Source organism: Panthera leo, chromosome B2, assembly GCF_018350215.1.
Source record: "Panthera leo isolate Ple1 chromosome B2, P.leo_Ple1_pat1.1, whole genome shotgun sequence".
Taxonomy (NCBI): Eukaryota; Metazoa; Chordata; class Mammalia; order Carnivora; family Felidae; genus Panthera; species Panthera leo.
In genome coordinates, this window is record NC_056683.1 from 74,239,343 (window position 1) to 74,258,053 (window position 18,711).

At 36.0% G+C, this 18,711-nt stretch overlaps 1 protein-coding gene across 6 annotated transcripts in view; it reads left to right on the forward strand.

Moving 5' to 3' along the window:
- Positions 1-18,711, forward strand: part of DOP1A (DOP1 leucine zipper like protein A) — a 111,210-nt gene that overhangs the window by 22,836 nt on the left and 69,663 nt on the right. For all 6 annotated transcript variants that reach the window (XM_042939240.1, XM_042939243.1, XM_042939241.1 and 3 more), the window contains exons 2-3: positions 8,619-8,809; positions 12,573-12,754. In XM_042939240.1, coding sequence (XP_042795174.1) covers positions 8,672-8,809; positions 12,573-12,754 — 320 coding nt within the window. In that variant the 5' untranslated portion in view covers positions 8,619-8,671. The remainder of the gene's footprint in view (positions 1-8,618; positions 8,810-12,572; positions 12,755-18,711) is intronic.

The window sequence follows — 18,711 nt, forward strand, 5'->3', positions numbered from 1 at the left end:
AGTAATATTCCATTGTGTCTACATATACCACATCTTTTTTATCCATTCATCTATCAGTGGACACTTGGGTTGCTTCCATGTCTTGGCTATTATAAATAATAATAAATAAACATAGGAGTGCATATGTCTTTTCATTTTATTTGAGTAAATTCCCACTACTGGATCATATGGTAATTCTATTTTTAATTTTTTGAGGAACCTCCATACTGTCTTCTGCAGTGGCTACACCAATTTGCATTCCCACCAGCGGTGCATTGGGGTCCTTTATTCTCCACATCCTTGCTAACAACTTGTTATTTTTTGTTTTTTTGATTCTAGCTATTCTGATAGGTATAAGGTGAGATCTCATTGTGGTTTATCTTTGGATTTCCCTGAAGATTATTAGTGTTGAGCATCTTTTTCATGGGTCTCTTGGCCATTTGTAGGTCTTCTTTGGAAAACATCTATTCAGGTCCTCTGCCCATTTTTTAATTGGATTTTTTTGGTATTCAGTTTTATAAGCTCTTTATGTATTTTGAAAATGAAACCCTTATGGCATATATCATTTACAAATATTTTCTTCTATTTGGTAGGTTACCTGTTTGTTTCATTGGTGGTTTTGTTCACTGAGCAAAAGCTTTTTGTTTTGGTATGGTCCCAATAGTTTAATTTTGGTTTTGTTTCTCTTGCCACAGGAGACATATCTAGAAAATTGTTACTATGGCTGTTGTCAAATTACTACTTTTGGTTTCTTCCAGGAGTTTTATGGTTTCAGGTCTCACATTTAGATCTTTATTCCCTTTTGAATTTCTTTTTGTGTATGATGTAAGAAAGTGGTCCAGTTTGATTCTTTTGCATGTTGCTGTTTAGTTTTTCCAGCACCATTCATTGAAGACTGTCTTTTCTCTATTGTATATTATTGCCTCATTTATTATAGATTAATTGACCATATAAGCATGGGTTTATTTGAGCTCTGTATTCTGTTTTACTGATTTATATGTCTGTTTTTGTGCCAGTACCATACTGTTTTGTTTTCTACAGCTTTGTGATATATCTTGAAATCTAAGATTGTGATAACTTCCAGCTTTGTTCTTTCAGGATTGCTTTGGCTATTCAGGGTCCTTTGTGGCTCTATATATAAATTTTAGGACTGTTTTTTCTAGATCAGTGAAAAGTGCTGTTGGTATTTTGATAGGAATTTGCATTAAATCTTTACATCTAGATTGCTTTGGGGAGTATGGATCTCTTAATAATATTGGATCTTACATCCATGAGCATGGAATATCTTTCCATTTGTGTCATCTTCAATTTCTTTCATTAGTGTTTTACAGTTTTCAGAGTACCAGTCTTTTACCTCCTTGGTTAAATTTATTCCAATATATTTTATTCTTTTTGGTGCAAATAGAAGTGAGATTGTAGCCTTAATTTCTCTTTCTGCTATCTCATTATTAGTGTAGAGAAATACAACAGGTTTCTGTATTTTATGTATTCTGTGCTTTACTGATTTCATTTATCAGTTCTGATAGTTTTTTGGTGGAGTCGTTAAGTTTTTCTATATATAGTATCATGTCATCATGTAAGTAGTGAAAGTTTTACTTCTTCCTTATCAGATGCCTTTTATTTGTTGTCTGATTGCCACAGCTAGGACTTCCAGTACTGTGTTGAATAAAAGTAGTGAGAGTGGACATCCCTGTCTTGTTCTTGATCTTAGAGGAAAAGCTTTCACCTTTCCACCATTGAGTATAATATTAGCTGTGGGTTTTTCATATATGGCCTTTATTTTGTTGAGGTATGTTCTCTAAATCTACTTTCATGAGAATTCTTATGAATCGATGTACTTTGTCAGATGCTTTTTCTGCATCTATTTTGATGATCTATGGTGTTTTTCCTTCCTCTCGTTAATGTGATATAAACCACCCATGCAAATATTGAGCCACCCATGCATCCCTGCAATAAATTTCACTTGATCATGGTTAATAAATTTTTAAGTATATTATTGGATTCATTTGTGAATATTTTGTTGATAATTTTTGCATCTGTGTTCATCAGAGATACTGACCTGTAATTCTCTTTTTTTGTAGTGTCTTTATCTGGTTTTGGCATCAGAATAATGCTGGCCTAATAGAATGAATTAGAAGCTTTTCTTTATTTTTTTGGAATAGTTTGAGAAGAATAGGTACTTAACTCTTTTTCCAAATGTTTGGTAGAATTCACTTGTGAAGCTGTCTGGTCCTTGACGTTTGTTTGTTAGAAATTTTCTGATTAGTAATTCAGTTTCATTACTTCTGAGAAGTCTATTCACATTTTTCTCTTTGTTCCTGATTCAGTTTTGGGAGGTTACATGATTTTAGGTTGTCCAATTTGTTGACATGTAATTTTTTCATAATATCTCCAATAATCCCTTGTAATTCTGTAGTGTCAATTGTTACTTCTCTTCTTTCATTTCTGATTTTGTTTGAGGTCCTTTTTTTTTTTTTTTTTTTTTTTTTTAAATGAGTCTAGCTAAAGTTTTGTTGATTTCATCGATCTTTTCAAAAACCAGTTCCTGGTTTCACTGATCTGTTCTTTTTTTTTTTTTTTTAATTTTTTTTCTTTTTAAATTTATTTATGAGAGACAGAGACCGAGCACAAGTGGGGGAGGGACAGAGAGAATGAGACACAGAATCTGAAGCAGGCTCCAGGCTCTGAGCTGTCAGCACAGCGCCTGACACGGGGCTCACACTCACAAACTGTGAGATCATGACCTGAGTGGAAGTCGGATGCTTAACTGACTGAGGCATCCAGGCGCCCCTCATTGATCTGTTCTATTGTTTGTTTGTTTGTTTTTTAGTTTTTATTTCTTTTCTGTTCTAATGTTTGTTTTCTTCTACTGGTTTTGGGTTTTGGTTTTCTTTTTCTGGCTCCTTTAGATGTAAGTTTAGGTTGTTTGAGATTTTTATTATTTCTTCAGGTAAGTCTGTATTGCTATAAACTTCCTCTTAGAACTACTTTTGTTGCTTCCCAAAGATTTTGGACTGTTGTGTTTTCATTTTCATTTGTCTCCATGTGTTTTGTTTATTTTTCTCTTTGATTTCTTGGTGGTTCCATTCATTTTTTTTTCCATTCATTTTTTAGTAACATGTTATTTAACCTCCATGTGTTTGTGTTCTTTCCAGATTTTTTCTTGTGAATTGATTTCTAGTTTAATAGCATTCTTCTCAGAAAGGATGCATGGTATAACTTCAGTGTTTTTGAATTTATTGAGACTTGTTTTGTGCCCTAATATGTGATCTCTTTTGGAGAATGTTCCATGTATACTTGAAAAGAATGTGTATTCTGGTGTTTTAGGGTGGAATGTTCTGAATATATCCATTAGACCCATCTTCTTCAGTGTGTCCTTTGAAACCACTGTTTTCATGTTTCTTTTGCTTTTGGGTGATCTATCCATTGATGTAGTTGGGGTGTTAAAGTTCCCTGCTTTATGTATTTGGGTACTTTCATGTTGGGTGCATAATATTTGTAATTGTTATATTTTCTTGTTGGATTTTTCCTTTTATTAATGTATATAATTAATGCTTCCTTCTCTTTGTCTCTTATTACAGTCTTTGCTTAAAGGCTGTTTTATCCAGGGGTACATGGGTGACTGAGTTGTTTAAGTATTCAACTCTTGGTTTCAGCTCAGGCCATGATCTCATGTGAGTTCAAGTCCCCACATCAGGCTCCACACTGACAGTACAGAGCCTGCTTCGGATTCTCCCCTTCTCTCTGCCCTTCCCCTGCTCATACACGCACTCTTTTTCAAAATAAATAAAGATAAAAACTTTAAAGGACATTTTGCTTGATGTAAGTATTTCTACTTGCTTTTTGTTTCCATTTGCATGATAAGTGCTTTTCCATTCTGTCACTTTCAATCTGCATGTGTCTTTAGGTCTGAAATGAATCTCTTGTAGCCAGTCTATAAATGGTTCTTGCTTTTTTATCCATTCTGTCACCCTTTTATTGGAGCATTTAGTCTATTTACATTCAAAGTAATTAATGATAGATATGTACTTATTGCTCTTCTGTTACTTGTTTTATACTTTTTTTTGTAGTTCTTCTCTGTTTCTTCCTATTGCTCTCTTATCTGATGGTTTGTTGGCTCACTCTGTGATATACTTGGATTCCTTTCTGTTTATTTTTTGCATATTTATTACAAATTTTTGCTTTGTGGTTACCATTAGGTTTGTATATAACATACATATAGCAGTCTATATTGATGATGGCTTAAGTTTAAACCCATTCTTTACTCCTCTCCCCCTCATATTTTACGTATATGGTATCTTACTTTATATGCTTTTATTTTGTGAATCCCTTGACTGATTTTTGTTGACATACTTATTTTTACTGCTTTTTTCTTTCCTACTTATTCCCTCTTATGGTCTTTCCTTTCCACTCAAAGTGTCCCCTGTAATATTTCTTACAGGACTGGTTTAGTGGTTATGAATTCCTTTAACTTCTGTTTGGGAAACTCTTTATCCCTCTTTCTATTCTAAATTATGGCCTTGCTAGAGTATTCTTGGCTGCAGTTTTCTTCTTTCAACACTTTGAGTATGTCATGCTCATCACCTTCTGGTCTGCAAAATTTCTGCTGAAAAATCCAGTGATAGCCTTATGGGGTTTCCCTTGTATGTAACTGTTTTCTCTTGCTGCTTTTAAAATTCCTTCTTTATCACTACTTTTTGCCATTTTAATTACTGTGTGTGTATTTAATTCTTGGTGTGGACCTCCTTCAGTTGATTTGTCAGAGGTTCTCTGTGCCTCTGGATCTCGATTTCTGTTTCCTTCCCCAGATTCGGGAAATTTTCAGCTCTTATTTCTTCAAATATGGTTTCTGTCCCCTTTTCTGTCTCTCCTCCTTCTGGGATCCTTATAATGCAAATGTTATTACACTTCATGATATGGCTAAATTTACCTAAGCCTATTTTCATTTCTTGTTATGTCTTTTCTTCTGTCTTGCTCAACTTGAGTGCTTTCCATTATTCTGTCCTCTAAATTACTAATCCGTTCTTCTGCTTCCTCTAGTCTACTATTTATTCCACCTAGTGTATTGTTAAAAATTTTTTAGTTTACTTATTTATTTTAAGAGAGACAGAGCCAGCATGAGTGGGGGAAGGGCAGAAGGAGAGGGAGAGAGAGAATCCCAAGCAGGCTCCATGCTGTCAGTGCAGAACCTGACATGGGGCTCCATCACACGACCGTGAGATCATGACCTGAGTTGAAATCAAGAGTCAGATGCTTAACCAGCTGAGCCACCCAGGCACCCTCTATGTAGTGTATTTTTAATTTCAGTAATTCAGTTCTTCATTATTAATTGGTTATGTTCTCTCTTTGTTAAGAGTCTCACTGAGGTCCTTCACTCTTTTCTTAAAAGTCCAGTGAGTATCTCTATGACCATTACTTTAAAGTCTTTATCAGTTGTATTACTTATTTCTGTATTGTTTAGCTCTCACTGTGATTTTTGTCCTGTTTCATTTGGGATATATTCTCTGTCTCTTCCATTTGTTTAACTGTGTCTGTTTCCATATGTTTGGAAAGTCAGCTATGTCTCCTGCTCTGGAAAGTAGTGGCCTATTAAGAGGGCATGTAGGGCCCTGTAGTGCTTTGTCCCCTGCTGACCAGTACCTGGAACTTCAGGGGTATCTCCTATGTGCGTTGTCTGTGCCCTGCTGTTGTAGCTGAGCAGCTTTTGCCTTCTGTCCATTTGTCTACAATGGCTCTCTTTGCTTGTTGTGGGCAGGATTTGGTCCTTGTGTTGCTAATCAGCCAGCCTGGGGCCACCTTGGACTTAACTTGAACATTTGCCAGAGATGTAGTAGCACAGAGGTGTAGGAGAATGTGAGGACAGGGCATCTGGTGCCAGCAAGGTTGTCAGCCACAGGAGGGTTCCTGCAGCTGCTGGGGACTAAGGCACGTGGGTTGGAAGAGGCTGATATACAGAAGTGTATGGGGGCAGGTCTGGTAGTGTTAGCAAGGTTTGTCCAGGTCTGCTATGGGTGATGATCTGGAGTAGAGTTCTGGCTGTTTGGGGCATGTTTGCAAGAGAACAAGTGGGTGGGGGCACTATGAACAAGTTAGGTAGCAAGTGTTGGTGCCCTGGCTGGTTGCTGCAGGTGTCCATGTGTTTATGCTGCGGAGTGAGGGAGAGAAAGCTCATTTGTTCCTGGAGAAGTCTCCCAAAGATCCCTGCCCCTGTGGCACATGCTCTGAGATTAGTAAGCAAATCTCCCTCCTGGATGCCCGACGCTCTTTACAGATTGCTGCTGCTTTGCTGTATCTTGGGTGGAGCTATTTGTTGTGTTGTCTCTTTAAGGCTGGGACTCAGTTTCCTCTCGCCCTCCTTGCTCTCTCATAAACCTCCTGATTTTTAAAGTTCCAGGTGTGTGTGTGTGTGTTTTTTTTACATTTATTTATTTTAGACAGAGCACAAGTTGGGGAGGGGCAGAGAGAGAAGGAGACACAGAATCCGAAGCAGGCTTCAGGCTCTGAGTGTCAGTACAGAGCCCAAGGTGGGGCTCAAACTCACAAACTGAGATCATGACCTGAGCCTAAGTCAGTCGCTTAACCAACTGACCACCCAGGTGCCCCCTAAAGTTCCAGGTTTTTAAGTCCTGCCTGCGATTGTAAGAACTCACACAATTTGACCCCTCTGGTTTTGAAAGCCAAATATTTGGGGATTCATCTTCTCTGTGCAGTCTCCCTGGTGTGAAAATTTGTTTCTTTCCTCTCTTGTGCCTGGGGTGTTCCTCCTTCCCTCCTGTGGAAAGTCCCTTGGGTCTATTTAGCTCCTAATCTGTCACCACCCTCCTACTCTCTTTGATATGGCCTCTTCCTTACATTTAGCTGTGGAGAGTTTGTTCTTCCAGTCTCTGGGTCTTTTTTTTTTAGTTACTTACACTAATGTGTTTATCATCTGGCTGTATCCATGGGACAAGGTGAGCTTAGTGTCATCCTACTCTGCTATCTTCCCTGGAAGTCCTCTTCTCTTTTCATTTTGTGACCATATCCTTTAAAGCAGAAAGGTTTTTCATTTTGATGAAGTCCAATTTATTTTGTTGTTGCTTGTGATGTTCTTATGTTATTTCTAAGAAGACTGCCTAGCCCTAGGCCACAAAAACTTACTCCTGTACTTTATTCTAAGACTTTTATAACTGTTACATTTAGAGCTATCATCCATTTTGAGTTGATTTTTGTGTAGATATGAGGAAGGAGTCAACTTCATTACTTTACATGTGGATATCCAGTTACCCCAAAACCATTTGTTGGAAAGACTCTTTTTACCTTTCATTTAATCATGTTGAGATGCTCTGAGTCCCATTCTTAGACCCTCCTCCACATCCATGAATCCAGCTCTAAAGAAAGGTACAGAGTTAGTTAAAAGTCTGACAGGATAACACAAATAGTGGAGGAGAGGCCACATTGGGCCAAATTTAGTTGAGCCTCATTTAAATCCTTACTACTACTCTGTTAGTTATCTAGTGCTATATAACAAATTACCCCCCAAGTCAGGGGCCTAAATCAGCAAGATTATTATAAGTCATGAATTTGAGAGACTTTGGTTATGTAGCTCTGTGTCAGGACCTCTCATGAAGTTACAGTCAGTATGTTGGTTGGTACTGCAGTCAAATGAAGGTTTGCTTGGAAATGGGAGATCTGCTTCCAAAATGACTCACTCACATGACTGTTGGCAGAAAGCTGCAGTTCTTTACCACTGGAACCTCCCCATAGGGCTCGTGTAAGTGTTCTCACAAGGTGGCAACTGGCTTTCCCCAGACCTAATGATCTTAGTTTAGAGAAGATAAGGGGGAGGAAGCTAAAGTTCTTTTATAGCCTAGTTTTAGCCATGACACATTATCACTTCTGCCTTGCTATTTTTGTCAGAATTGAGTCACAAAATCCAGCCCAAGGGGCTAGAGGATTTGGAACCACATTTTTAAAATCAGTATCAAAGAATGTATGAACATGTTTTAAATTACCATGTGTATTTGTCAGTTTTATCAAAAGTAAGGTCAAATTCCGAATAGTTGATGTTCCTTTATACTATAAATGCTCATTTATTGTCTAATAAAATGAGATGACCTCCAAATCTTTTTTTTTTTTAACCTTTATTTAAGACTCTCTACACCCAACGTGGGGCTCAAACTCAAAACCCCGAGATCAAGAATCACATATTCTTCAACTGTGCCAGCCAGGTGCCCTCCAAGTCATTCTTTTTTTTTTTTTTTTTTTTTTTTTTTTTTCATTTTTTTTTTTTTCGCTGCATGTCCTTGATATATCAAATCCAAACCAATCTTAATGTATTTATGTATCAAAACAAAGCAAAAGAGTATGTCTATCACAAATATTGTATCAGAAAATAGGAGATAAATAACATGATTTCTAAGCTGAAATAAGTACCAGAATATTTCCTATTCTTTTATATCCCTTTGTTCTCACAGCCATTTTCCAGTTTGTGGGAAGGAACACATGAATTCTTCATGACTCTGTGTACTAGTTGACCAGTTTTGACCACTTCTCACTCAAGAAACATTTTTAAGTTAGCCAATAGTTTTATAGCAAGAGCATATGAACTCATTTTAATACTTTACTTTGTAACTTTGGTTCCTTCTGCAAACTTTTTATAGGTGATGATTTTACATGACTTTGGAACTGGTCTCTAGTGGAACGCTGTGGGAGGATGAACACAGAAGAGCTGGAGTTACTGAGTGACTCCAAATACAGAAACTATGTAGCCGCAATTGACAAAGCACTAAAGAATTTTGAATATTCCAGTGAATGGGCAGATTTGATATCGGCACTTGGAAAACTTAATAAGGTATGTCCAGAAATTCAGAAATCTGAATTTCTACTTACTGGATTTCTCTAAAGCTTGAAGTAAAGAATTGTAAAAACATAACTAAAGCTTAGGATTACTTTTGGTACTGCTATTTTACTTCGTGAATTGCATGCCTGAACAACCAGGCATATTTTGAGGCCAAAACAACATTACCATTAAAAACATGAGACTAGGAAGCAAACATGCTAATAACTCTGAGGGCTAACAAGTTTCTCTAATTGAGCAAAGATACGGTTCTGGAGTTCCTGACGACAAAATCAGAAACTGGTGTAGAAAGTGGTAACTTGCAATGTGCTTTACAAATGTTATGTAGCAGTAAGGAAAATTTTGTATCCAGGCAATTCTTAGATATATTCAGTACTTTTTTTTACAAAAGTGATAAGTAGTCACGTAGGCCTTGGGGGTTGGCCTTGAATGTTTCCTCTTAACATGTCTGGTTTTAATCCACTATTATGATGGCATTACAGATCAATTCATAGCTTTACATTTTTACACTGTTTTTTGTTTGTTTTCTTAGATCAAACTTTGCTCACCTCGTACTTATAGTTTTGATTTTGGGAATTTTGGGAGGGTTTTTTTTGTTTTTTTTGTTTTTTTTGTTTTTAGCAGTTGTTACTGAATTGGAATGTTTTTAAATATTAAATGCAGTAGGGAAGATGATAAGAAATGAGAGCTCTCCCCGTAACTTTTAACATCAAATAGCTTAACATACAATTATTAGGAAAGAAATTATCCTAAAATACATTCCAAGTACACTATTGCTTGACCTCATACATACTATAGATAATTAATGTCTTCCAGAAAAGCTTTCCTTTTTTATGTGCCAAGGATTTATCTTAAAATTAGATGCACAAACTTCTGTTTGACATGTTAACTTGTAACATTTATCATTTAGGGTTTGATAAATTCTCAGATTTTTTTTATAATATCCTCAAGAAATTGCATCCAAAATTATGAGTATGCTTAAAGGTAGTTAGGTTCTTTCTTGCTCTGAAGAGTCTCTTTCTTTCTTTCTTTCTTTCTTTCTTTCTTTCTTTCTATGTTTATTTTTAAGAGAGAGAGAGAGAGAGAGACAGAGCGTGAGCAGGGGAGGGGCAGAAAAAGAGGGAGACACAGAATCCAAGGCAGGCTCTGAGCTTTTGGCGCAGAGCCCTATGCGGGGCTTGAAATCATGAAGTGTGAGATCATGACCTGAGCTGAAGTCCAACGCTTAACCAACTGAGCCACCCAGTCTCCTTCTGAAGAATCTCTTTCTGAAGACTTACTAGGAGTTATATTTAAAAACAGTTTATTTTTTTTTAATTTTTAAAAGATTTTATTTTATTATTACTTTTTAATATTTACTTTTGAGAGAGAGTAGGGGAGGGGCAGAGAGAGAGGGAGACACAGAATCTGAAGCAAGCTCCAGGCTCCGAGCTGTCAGCACAGAACCTGACGTGGGGCTTGAACTCACGAAGCACGAAATCATGACCTGAAGTCTGACGCTCAAGCAACTGAGGCACCCAGGTGCCCCTAAAGATTTTAAGTAATCTCTACACCCAACATGAGGCCCAAACTCACTCAGATCAAGCTGAGCCAGCCAAGCACTCCTATAAGCAATTTATTAAATGTGGAAATTAATAGACCTAATTAAGTACATAAGTAGTTTTTATACTTAATATTTATGAAAACATGTTATTGTATCCAGATAACACAGAGGAGGATATGTAAGTCATTGGGAAAACTTAAGCTGTGAACAGGCAAGGATTGTATTTAGTATAAATTTGTTGAAAATAGTCTAAATACATGTTTTAATATAAAATGTTATTTATTAATATACTACATTTTCACCTCATTATACACTTTTTTCAATTCAAAATTGCTTTTAAAAAGAACGTTTTCCAATTCAGAAATCCTTTTAGATAATGGTGCTATAAAAAAATCATGCTATATTTTACTTTTCTTTTAAAATTTTATTTCATATTAACACAGTTTTTTTATTAAAGCATTTTATGTTATAGATTGTTAAATTTCCTTCTGCAGAAGTAATTATACCTTTCCTTAAAATATATGTGAATATTGGGGTGTCTGGCTGACCCAGCTGGAAAAACATATTTCATTTCAGGGCCTTGAGTTTGAGCCCCATGTTGCGTGTGAAGATTACTAAAAATAAATAAATTTAAAATATGTAAATACTGACTCTTGGCTACTGTGTTTAAAATTGAGATTAAAACTTTGGACACACGGAAGCAGCTAGTTGAAAAATGTTTTTCATAGCTGTGTTCTTGCCAGTGTTTTGCCCTTAATTTGCTTTTCATTTCTAGATTTAACTTTATTTGCCTTCATTGCATCTAGTTTAAAACTAAATTAAAAACTTGTAGTGGGAAGAATTTTGAAAATGTTTTATGTAGGGGCACGGGGGTAGCCCAGTCGGTTAAGCGTCCAACTCTTGATTTCAGCTCAGGTTGTGATCGCATGGTCTCGTGAGTTTGAGCCCCACATGGGCTCCACATTGGCTGTGTGGAGCCTGCTTGAGATTCTCCCTCTTCCTGTGCTCTCTCCTGTTTGCACTCTCTCTGTCTTTCTCAAAATAAATAAACTTAAAAAAAAAAAATGAATGAAGAAAATGTTATATTTAAGTGGACCTCAGAGCCTTCACTTTTGTTAAAAACCTGGAGATCTTGTCCTGAGTTTTCTACTGTACTGCCTTTGACAGATCATTTTATGTATTTTAATTTCAGTTCTTTATTTTGTAAGATAAAGGACTTTTTTTTAATATTTCTTCTAAATCAAATTCTAGCATATTATCCTGTTTTCATTGTGCATTTATTCTGTAATGTTCTATCAGCACTGTACTATAATACTTTGAAGAATTAATTAATAAGTTCTTTTTTGTTACTTAAATAACTAATCTCCTTTGGGTGGTTTATAAAATAGGATCTTCTGTAAATTCCACCCTGACCATTATCTCTAAATAAATGTTATGTTTGAATAAACACAGTTGTGATTGGTCCACTTGGGAAATTAGTAAAAACAAATGGGCAGTTATAATCTTTTGTAGATTCTTGTAAGCATTAGAACTCCTTGCTGACATATGATATCCTGAAGCAGTGGTTCTCCCTCTTTCAACGACATATTTATGTTGAGGTCCAGTTTCCTTCATATCTTTGAAATAGTGTATCAAAAATAGATTGACATTAAAGATTTGCAAAAATCAAAATCATTGCCTCTCTTCTGAATAAATTTGTTGGCAAAATATTGTGTTTTTTTTTTAATTTTCTTTTTTAATGTTTGTTTATTTTTGAGAGAGGCAGAGACAGAATGTGAGTGGATTAGGGGCAGAGAGGGAGGGAGACACAGAATCCGAAGCAGGCTCCAGGCTCCGAGGTGTCAGCACAGAGCCACACGCGGGGTTCAAACTCACGAGCTGTGGGATCATGACCTGAGCCAAAGTTGGTCGCTCAACCTACTGAGCCACCCAGGCGCCCAAAATATTTTGATTTTTTAAAATAAAAATGGTATTTCTGTTAACGTGGAGTGGTTTGGTTTTTTTTAACAAAATAATTTTTTTGCATCCTCAGTTTTAATTTTAAATGTGTATATTGATAGATGTAACTAAGACAGGAGTTCTTTGGCATCTTTTATAACTTTTTAGAATGTAAAGAAGTCCTGTAAGGATTTTTGAAAATTCTGTGCTAGGAAATGGAAATAAAAGATATAATGTTTTTGTTTTTCTCAGCTGAATTAAAATGTTTTCTTCAAGGTTTTACAAAATAATGCAAAGTACCAGGTAGTACCCAAAAAGCTGACTATAGGCAAACGCCTAGCTCAATGCCTACATCCAGCATTACCAGGTGGAGTTCATCGAAAGGCACTTGAAACATATGAAATTATCTTTAAAATCATTGGACCCAAGAGACTTGCCAAAGATCTTTTTTTATACAGGTAAGAATAATTTTTTATGTATAAATAAAATATATTTTTAACTATGTTATGCTTTGTGCAGTAAAAGCTAAAGTACTGAAAACTCCTTAATGAAGTTTTTAGGTATCAATGTCAAATATTTTGATAGTTAAGTGCTTCAGAAAAATTTAGGATGTTCCTTAATGTTAAATTTTTTTCTTTTTCTATGTCATTTATGATTTTTACTTAAAATTGTTGAGACTACAGTACTTTCTGCCTTTTTAAACTTAAGGACTACCCTGAGAAAAAAATAAGATACCTTTATCTCTCAGCAGCTTTCAATGTAGTTGACCATTCTTTACCTGGAATAGCCTTTTTCTGTTGGTTTACATTCTCCGGTTTACTTTCTCAATCTTGATATGGACATATGGAGTTTTTGTTTTTTTTTTTAAGTTTTATTTACTTTGAGAGGAGAGCGAGCAGGTGGGGAGGGGTAGAGAGATAGGGAGAGAGAGAATCCCAAGCAGACTCTGTGCTGTGATAGCACAGAGCCCATGCAAGGCTCAAATTCACAAACCATGAGATCATGACCTGAGCCAAAATCAAGGTCAGACACCTGACTGAGCCACTTAGGCATCCCTGGACATACAGAATTTCTTAAAGTTTGCTTAGTCTTATGTTTTCACTTTATATTCTTTTGTTGGGTGGGCATATTCACACCCATGATTTATCTTTTAAGTGCTGACTCCCAACTTGGGATCACCAGTGTTGGCTCCTGCTTTAAACTTCTGGATTACTTGCCATCTCTTTGTGGTTCTTTAAAAGCAGCTGAAGCTCACCCTCTTCCAAACTAAATTCATTTTCTATAAACCCAGCCTTTTGCAGTGCACTAAAGTTCAGTAAATGGCACCATTGTCCATCCATTTACATGAGCCTGAAATCCAAGGGTTACACTTAATAACTTGTTTTCTTTGCCCATATTCTTCTTCCCATGTACATTCTCTCACTAGGAGATGTGTTTCATTGGTGAAGCACAGGAGCAGAGGAATCAAAATAGTTTGTCTTTACCACTAACCAGCTCTGTGATCTTGGATCATTTTCTTTATCTCTCTGTGTGTATTCTCATTTGCAAAATGAGAATAAGATTACCAGTTTCACAGGATTGTTAATAGAATTAAAAATGTAAATATATATAAAGTGTTTAGAACAATGTGCAGCATATAGGAAGTACTCAATAATTGTTACCTATTGTTCCGATAGATGTTCCAATACATCTACTTATTTCCACCCTCACTGGCAGCGTCTATTCTAAGTAAGCTTTATCTCTAGCTTGGTCTTTGTCACTGGCCTTCTAACATTCACATAATATCTTGTTCTTACCCTTTTATACCCTTTTCTCCATACAGTACCAGAGTAAACTTTTTAACACATTAAATAGATGTCATTCCCCTGCTAAAAACCTCCATTGACTTCTTCCTGTTACTTAAAGTCAAAATCAAAGCCCTTACTATGTTTCTAAAGTTTTATATATTTTGGCCCTGCCCCTGTCAATTACCTCCAGCTCCTGCCACTTTCTACCCAATTTACTCCATTCTGTAACACAGGTCTCTTTGTTTATTGTTCCTCATTTTTTTCTTTTTCCCCCTCACTCTGTAACGCTCTAATCCAAATCACTGATTAAATACCAAATCCCCAGAGAAGACTTGCCTAGTTATCCTATCTATAAGAGACTTTCTTCATCATTAGTACTCAGTGGTTTTACTGTGATGTATTTAGAGGGAGGTATCTGTATTTATCCCAGTTGGGACTCATTGGGATTTTTAAATATATGAATCAGTGACTTTTATCAATTCTGAAACTCTTAAAATTGCCTTGATTCCATCTATTCTGTCTCCCCTTTTTGGAACTATGAGTAAGCATGTGTTAGATCTTCTCACTCTGACTTTCCCATTTCTGATCCTCTCTTCCTTGTTTTTAAACATCTTATCTGTGCTGCATTCAGGGTACTTTCCTCTTACCTAGCTTCGAGGTCACTAGTTCGTTCTCTCTCTCTCTCTCTCTCTCTCTCTCTTTTCATATAGATGTAAAATTTTTTCTTAACCTTATTGACATATAATTGACTACAACACTAAGTCTAAGGTATACAACATATTATTTGATATATGTATATACTGTGAAATGATTACCATAAGTTTAGTTAACACATCCATCATAACCTCAGTTGTGATTTTTTTTCTTATGACGAGAACTTTTAAGGTCTATTCTCTTTTAGCGACTTTCAAATACAGTATTGTTAACCCTAGTCACCATCTGTACATTACATCCCTGTAACTTATTTATAACTAGAAGCTTGTACCTTTGACCACCTTCACTCATTTCTCCTCCCCCCACCTGCTAGGCAACCACCATTCTCTTCTCTGTTTTTATGAGTTTGATTTTCTTAGATTCCACATTTAAGTGAGACCATACAGCATTTGTCTTTCTCTGTATGACTTATTTCACTTAGCATAATGCCCTAGAGATCCATCCATATTGTCAAAAATGGCAAGATTTCTTTTTTTCCATGATTAATTATACTCCAGAGAGAGAGAGAGAGAGAGAGAAAGAGAATGTGCGTGTGTGTGTACATGAGCGTGTGCACGTGCATAATCATGTGTGACACTTTATCCATTCATCTGTCAGTGGACACAAGTTTCCATGTCTTGCTATTGGAAATAATGCTGCAGTGAACATGGGAATGCAGATATCTCTTCAAGATCCTGATTTCATTTCCTTCAGACATATAGCCAGAAGTGGGATTTCCAGATCATATTGTAGTTCTATTTTCAATTTTTTGAAGGACCTCCGTATTATTGTCCATAATTGCTATACCAGTTTACATTCCCTCCCACAGTGTACAATGATTCTATTTTCTCCACTTCTTCTCCAGCATTTATTTCTTGTCTTTTGATAATAGTCTAACAGTTGTAAGATGGTACCCCATTGTGGTTTTGACTTGTATTTCCCTGATGATTAATGATCTTGAGCACATTTTCATGTGCCTATTGGCCATTCCAGTATCTTCTTTAGAAAAATGTTCAGGTCCTTTGCCCATTTTTTAATTCGATTATTGGAGGTGTTTTTGCTATCCAGTTATGTGAGTCCCTTATATTAATTTTGGATATTAATTCTTTATTAGATATGTGGTTTACAAATATTTTCTCTCATTCGATGGATTGACTTTTTGGTTTATTGATCATCTTTTACTGTGCAGTAGCTTTTTCATTTGATGTAGTCCTGGTTGTTTATTTTTGCTTTTTTTGCTTGTGCTTTAGGTTTCATATCCAAAATATCATTTCTAAGACCAATATCAAGGAGCTTTCCCCCTATGTTTCCTTCTAAGAATTTTATAGTTTCTGGCCTTATATTTAAGTCCCTAATTCAAGTTAACTTTTGTGTGTGGCATAGGATAGGGGTCTAGTTTCATTCTTTTGCATGTATATATCTAGTTTTCCTCTTTCAGTCTTGACATTGGTAACTCAGACCTCATTTCTTTTTTTTTTTTTTTACTTTGGTCAGTCTTGTCATGGGTTTATCACTTCAGTTTTTTTTTTTAATGCAAACTTTTAGCTTTGCTGATTTGCCTTACTGTGCATATATGTTTTATCTTTAAATTCTGCATGGATGTCTTAAAATACCATCTGAAGTCAGTAACAGGTTTTTAATAGTAATAAATACTACATTCCAAAGAGAAAGCACTTAAAAAGAAAAGCTGAGAATTGCTGAATCAATGTGTGTAATTCTCTATTAACTGATAGATTTTCCTTTCTTTTCTTTTTTTTTTAAATTTTTAAATTTTTAATTTTTTTAAATGTTTTTATTTATTTTTGAGACAGAGAGAGACAGAGCATGAGCAGGGGAGGGGCAGAGAGAGAGGGAGACACAGAATCTGAAGCAGGCTCCAGGCTCCAAGCTGTTGCACAGAGCCCGACACAGGGCTCGAACTCACGGACTGTGAGACATGACCTGAGCTGAAGTCGGACGCTTAACCAACTGAGCCACCCAGGCGACCCTGGATTTTCCTTCCTTAATGCAATATTTTTCTTTTATAATTCATGCCTGCTACTTTTTCAACTTTAAAATAACACAAATTTTACCTTAAGAAACATAGCTATTTTACAAAATTGCAGTATATCTGGAGCATCTGGGTGACTCAGTCGGTTGAGTGTCTGACTTCAGCTCAGGTCATTATCTCACAGACAGTGGGTTCGAACCCTGCGTCAGAGTCTGTTCTGACAGCTGAGAGCCTGGAGCCTGCTTCAAATCTGTGTCTCCCTCTCTCTCTGCCTCTTCCCTGCTCATCCTCTGGTGTCTCTCTCTCTCTCTCAAAAATAAGCATTAAAAAAAATAAAAAATAAATTACAGTATATCTCATTTTGTCACTGGTATGTTAACGTAAAAATAGTAAATTATCTCTAGAATACCACTTCTAGAAAACCATTTCTAAATATGGCAGACATTCTCACATACACATTTTGGAGTAAAATTATATTGCTATTCTATAGTTGTTAAAAGCATACCTAATTTAAAAACTAAAGTTTATATTAATGTTGGACTTTTTATTTTTCATTAAGTAATTTCTTTAATCTCGAGGTTTATGGTTTAGCATAATTACATACAAAGACTTTGTAAACTTGTATAAACTATATTTTGATAAAATATCATCTTGCCTCTTTGGGCTTATTTTTTTAAACATGATACAGTATATGGTTGTGTTACTAAGAAGGCTAGATGTGCAGTTTGAGTACCACAAAGTCTTAAATGTGTATGTAAGATTTTGGTAAAACAAATTTGAACCTCAGGCTGGAGAGAGATTTTAGAGCGGTGATCATTTAGGTGGCAGTTGAAGCCATGAGAATAATTGAGATCACCCAGGTACATTGTGAATAAGAAGGAAGGAAAAGGAAGACCATTCTGTGAATATTTAGTCAGTGAAGGGGAACAAGAGTCAGAGATAGAAAATGTAGCAGGAAATAGCTAACGTGGAAGCCAAAAGGGAAGAGAGTTTCAACGGAAAGTTGTGGGTGACAGTATCAAATATTACAGGCAAAGCAAATAGTAAAAGGGCTGAAAATAGAGCATAGGATCTGGCAGTTAATAGACGTTGCTGATGATAATGAGAATAGTTTTATTAGAGGGCATAGAAGTATCCTGATCGAAGATCAGATGACAGGTGATAAATAGGGGAAAATGCATACTTTTTTTTTTTTTTAATTGAAATGGGAAGATAGGTTCAAGCCAGAATGCAGTGAAGATAAAGGATTTGGGATTTTGTTCTTGTAATTTATTCTCTTTTTAGACTCACAGATAACCACAATTGTGTTGAAAGGCAAAGATGTAAGTGGAAGAAGATAGATAGAAGTTATCAGAAAGGGGGCACCTGGTTAGCTCATAGTATGCAACTCTTGATCTCTGGGTTGTCAGTTTGAGTGCCGTGTTGGGTGTAGAGATTACTTAAAAAATAAAATATTTTAAAAAAGAGAAAGAAATTAAAAGTGTGAAAAGGAAAATGGATGAAGCAGGATTCTGGCAAAGGTCGGCATTGGACGCTGCAGTTTATGGAGGAAGGTAGCTTTGAGGAGGCTTCAACTATAAATTTAAATCAGACTGCCTAAAATTAGAGGCAGGAATGTGGGAAACTCAGGGAGTTCTCTCTTGATGACCTCTATTTACTGTACAAACTAAGAGCAAGAGATTCTTAATTCATTTGTTAAGCAGTCACTAAGTGCAAGAGGACTTGGTGCTAGGGACTTAGGATACAGAAACAGAAAGATAGGCCTGGTACCTTGCTTTCTGATATTTACGGAATTACTTATTAGAATTAATAAAAACAGAATTACTTACTAGAATAAATAAGTATTGGGTACTATGGGAATATAAAATAGGGAGCCTAACCTAGTCTAATTAAGAGACATTCTCCTCCAGGGAATGGCTTAGGCTAATTCCTGAAAGTCTAGGAG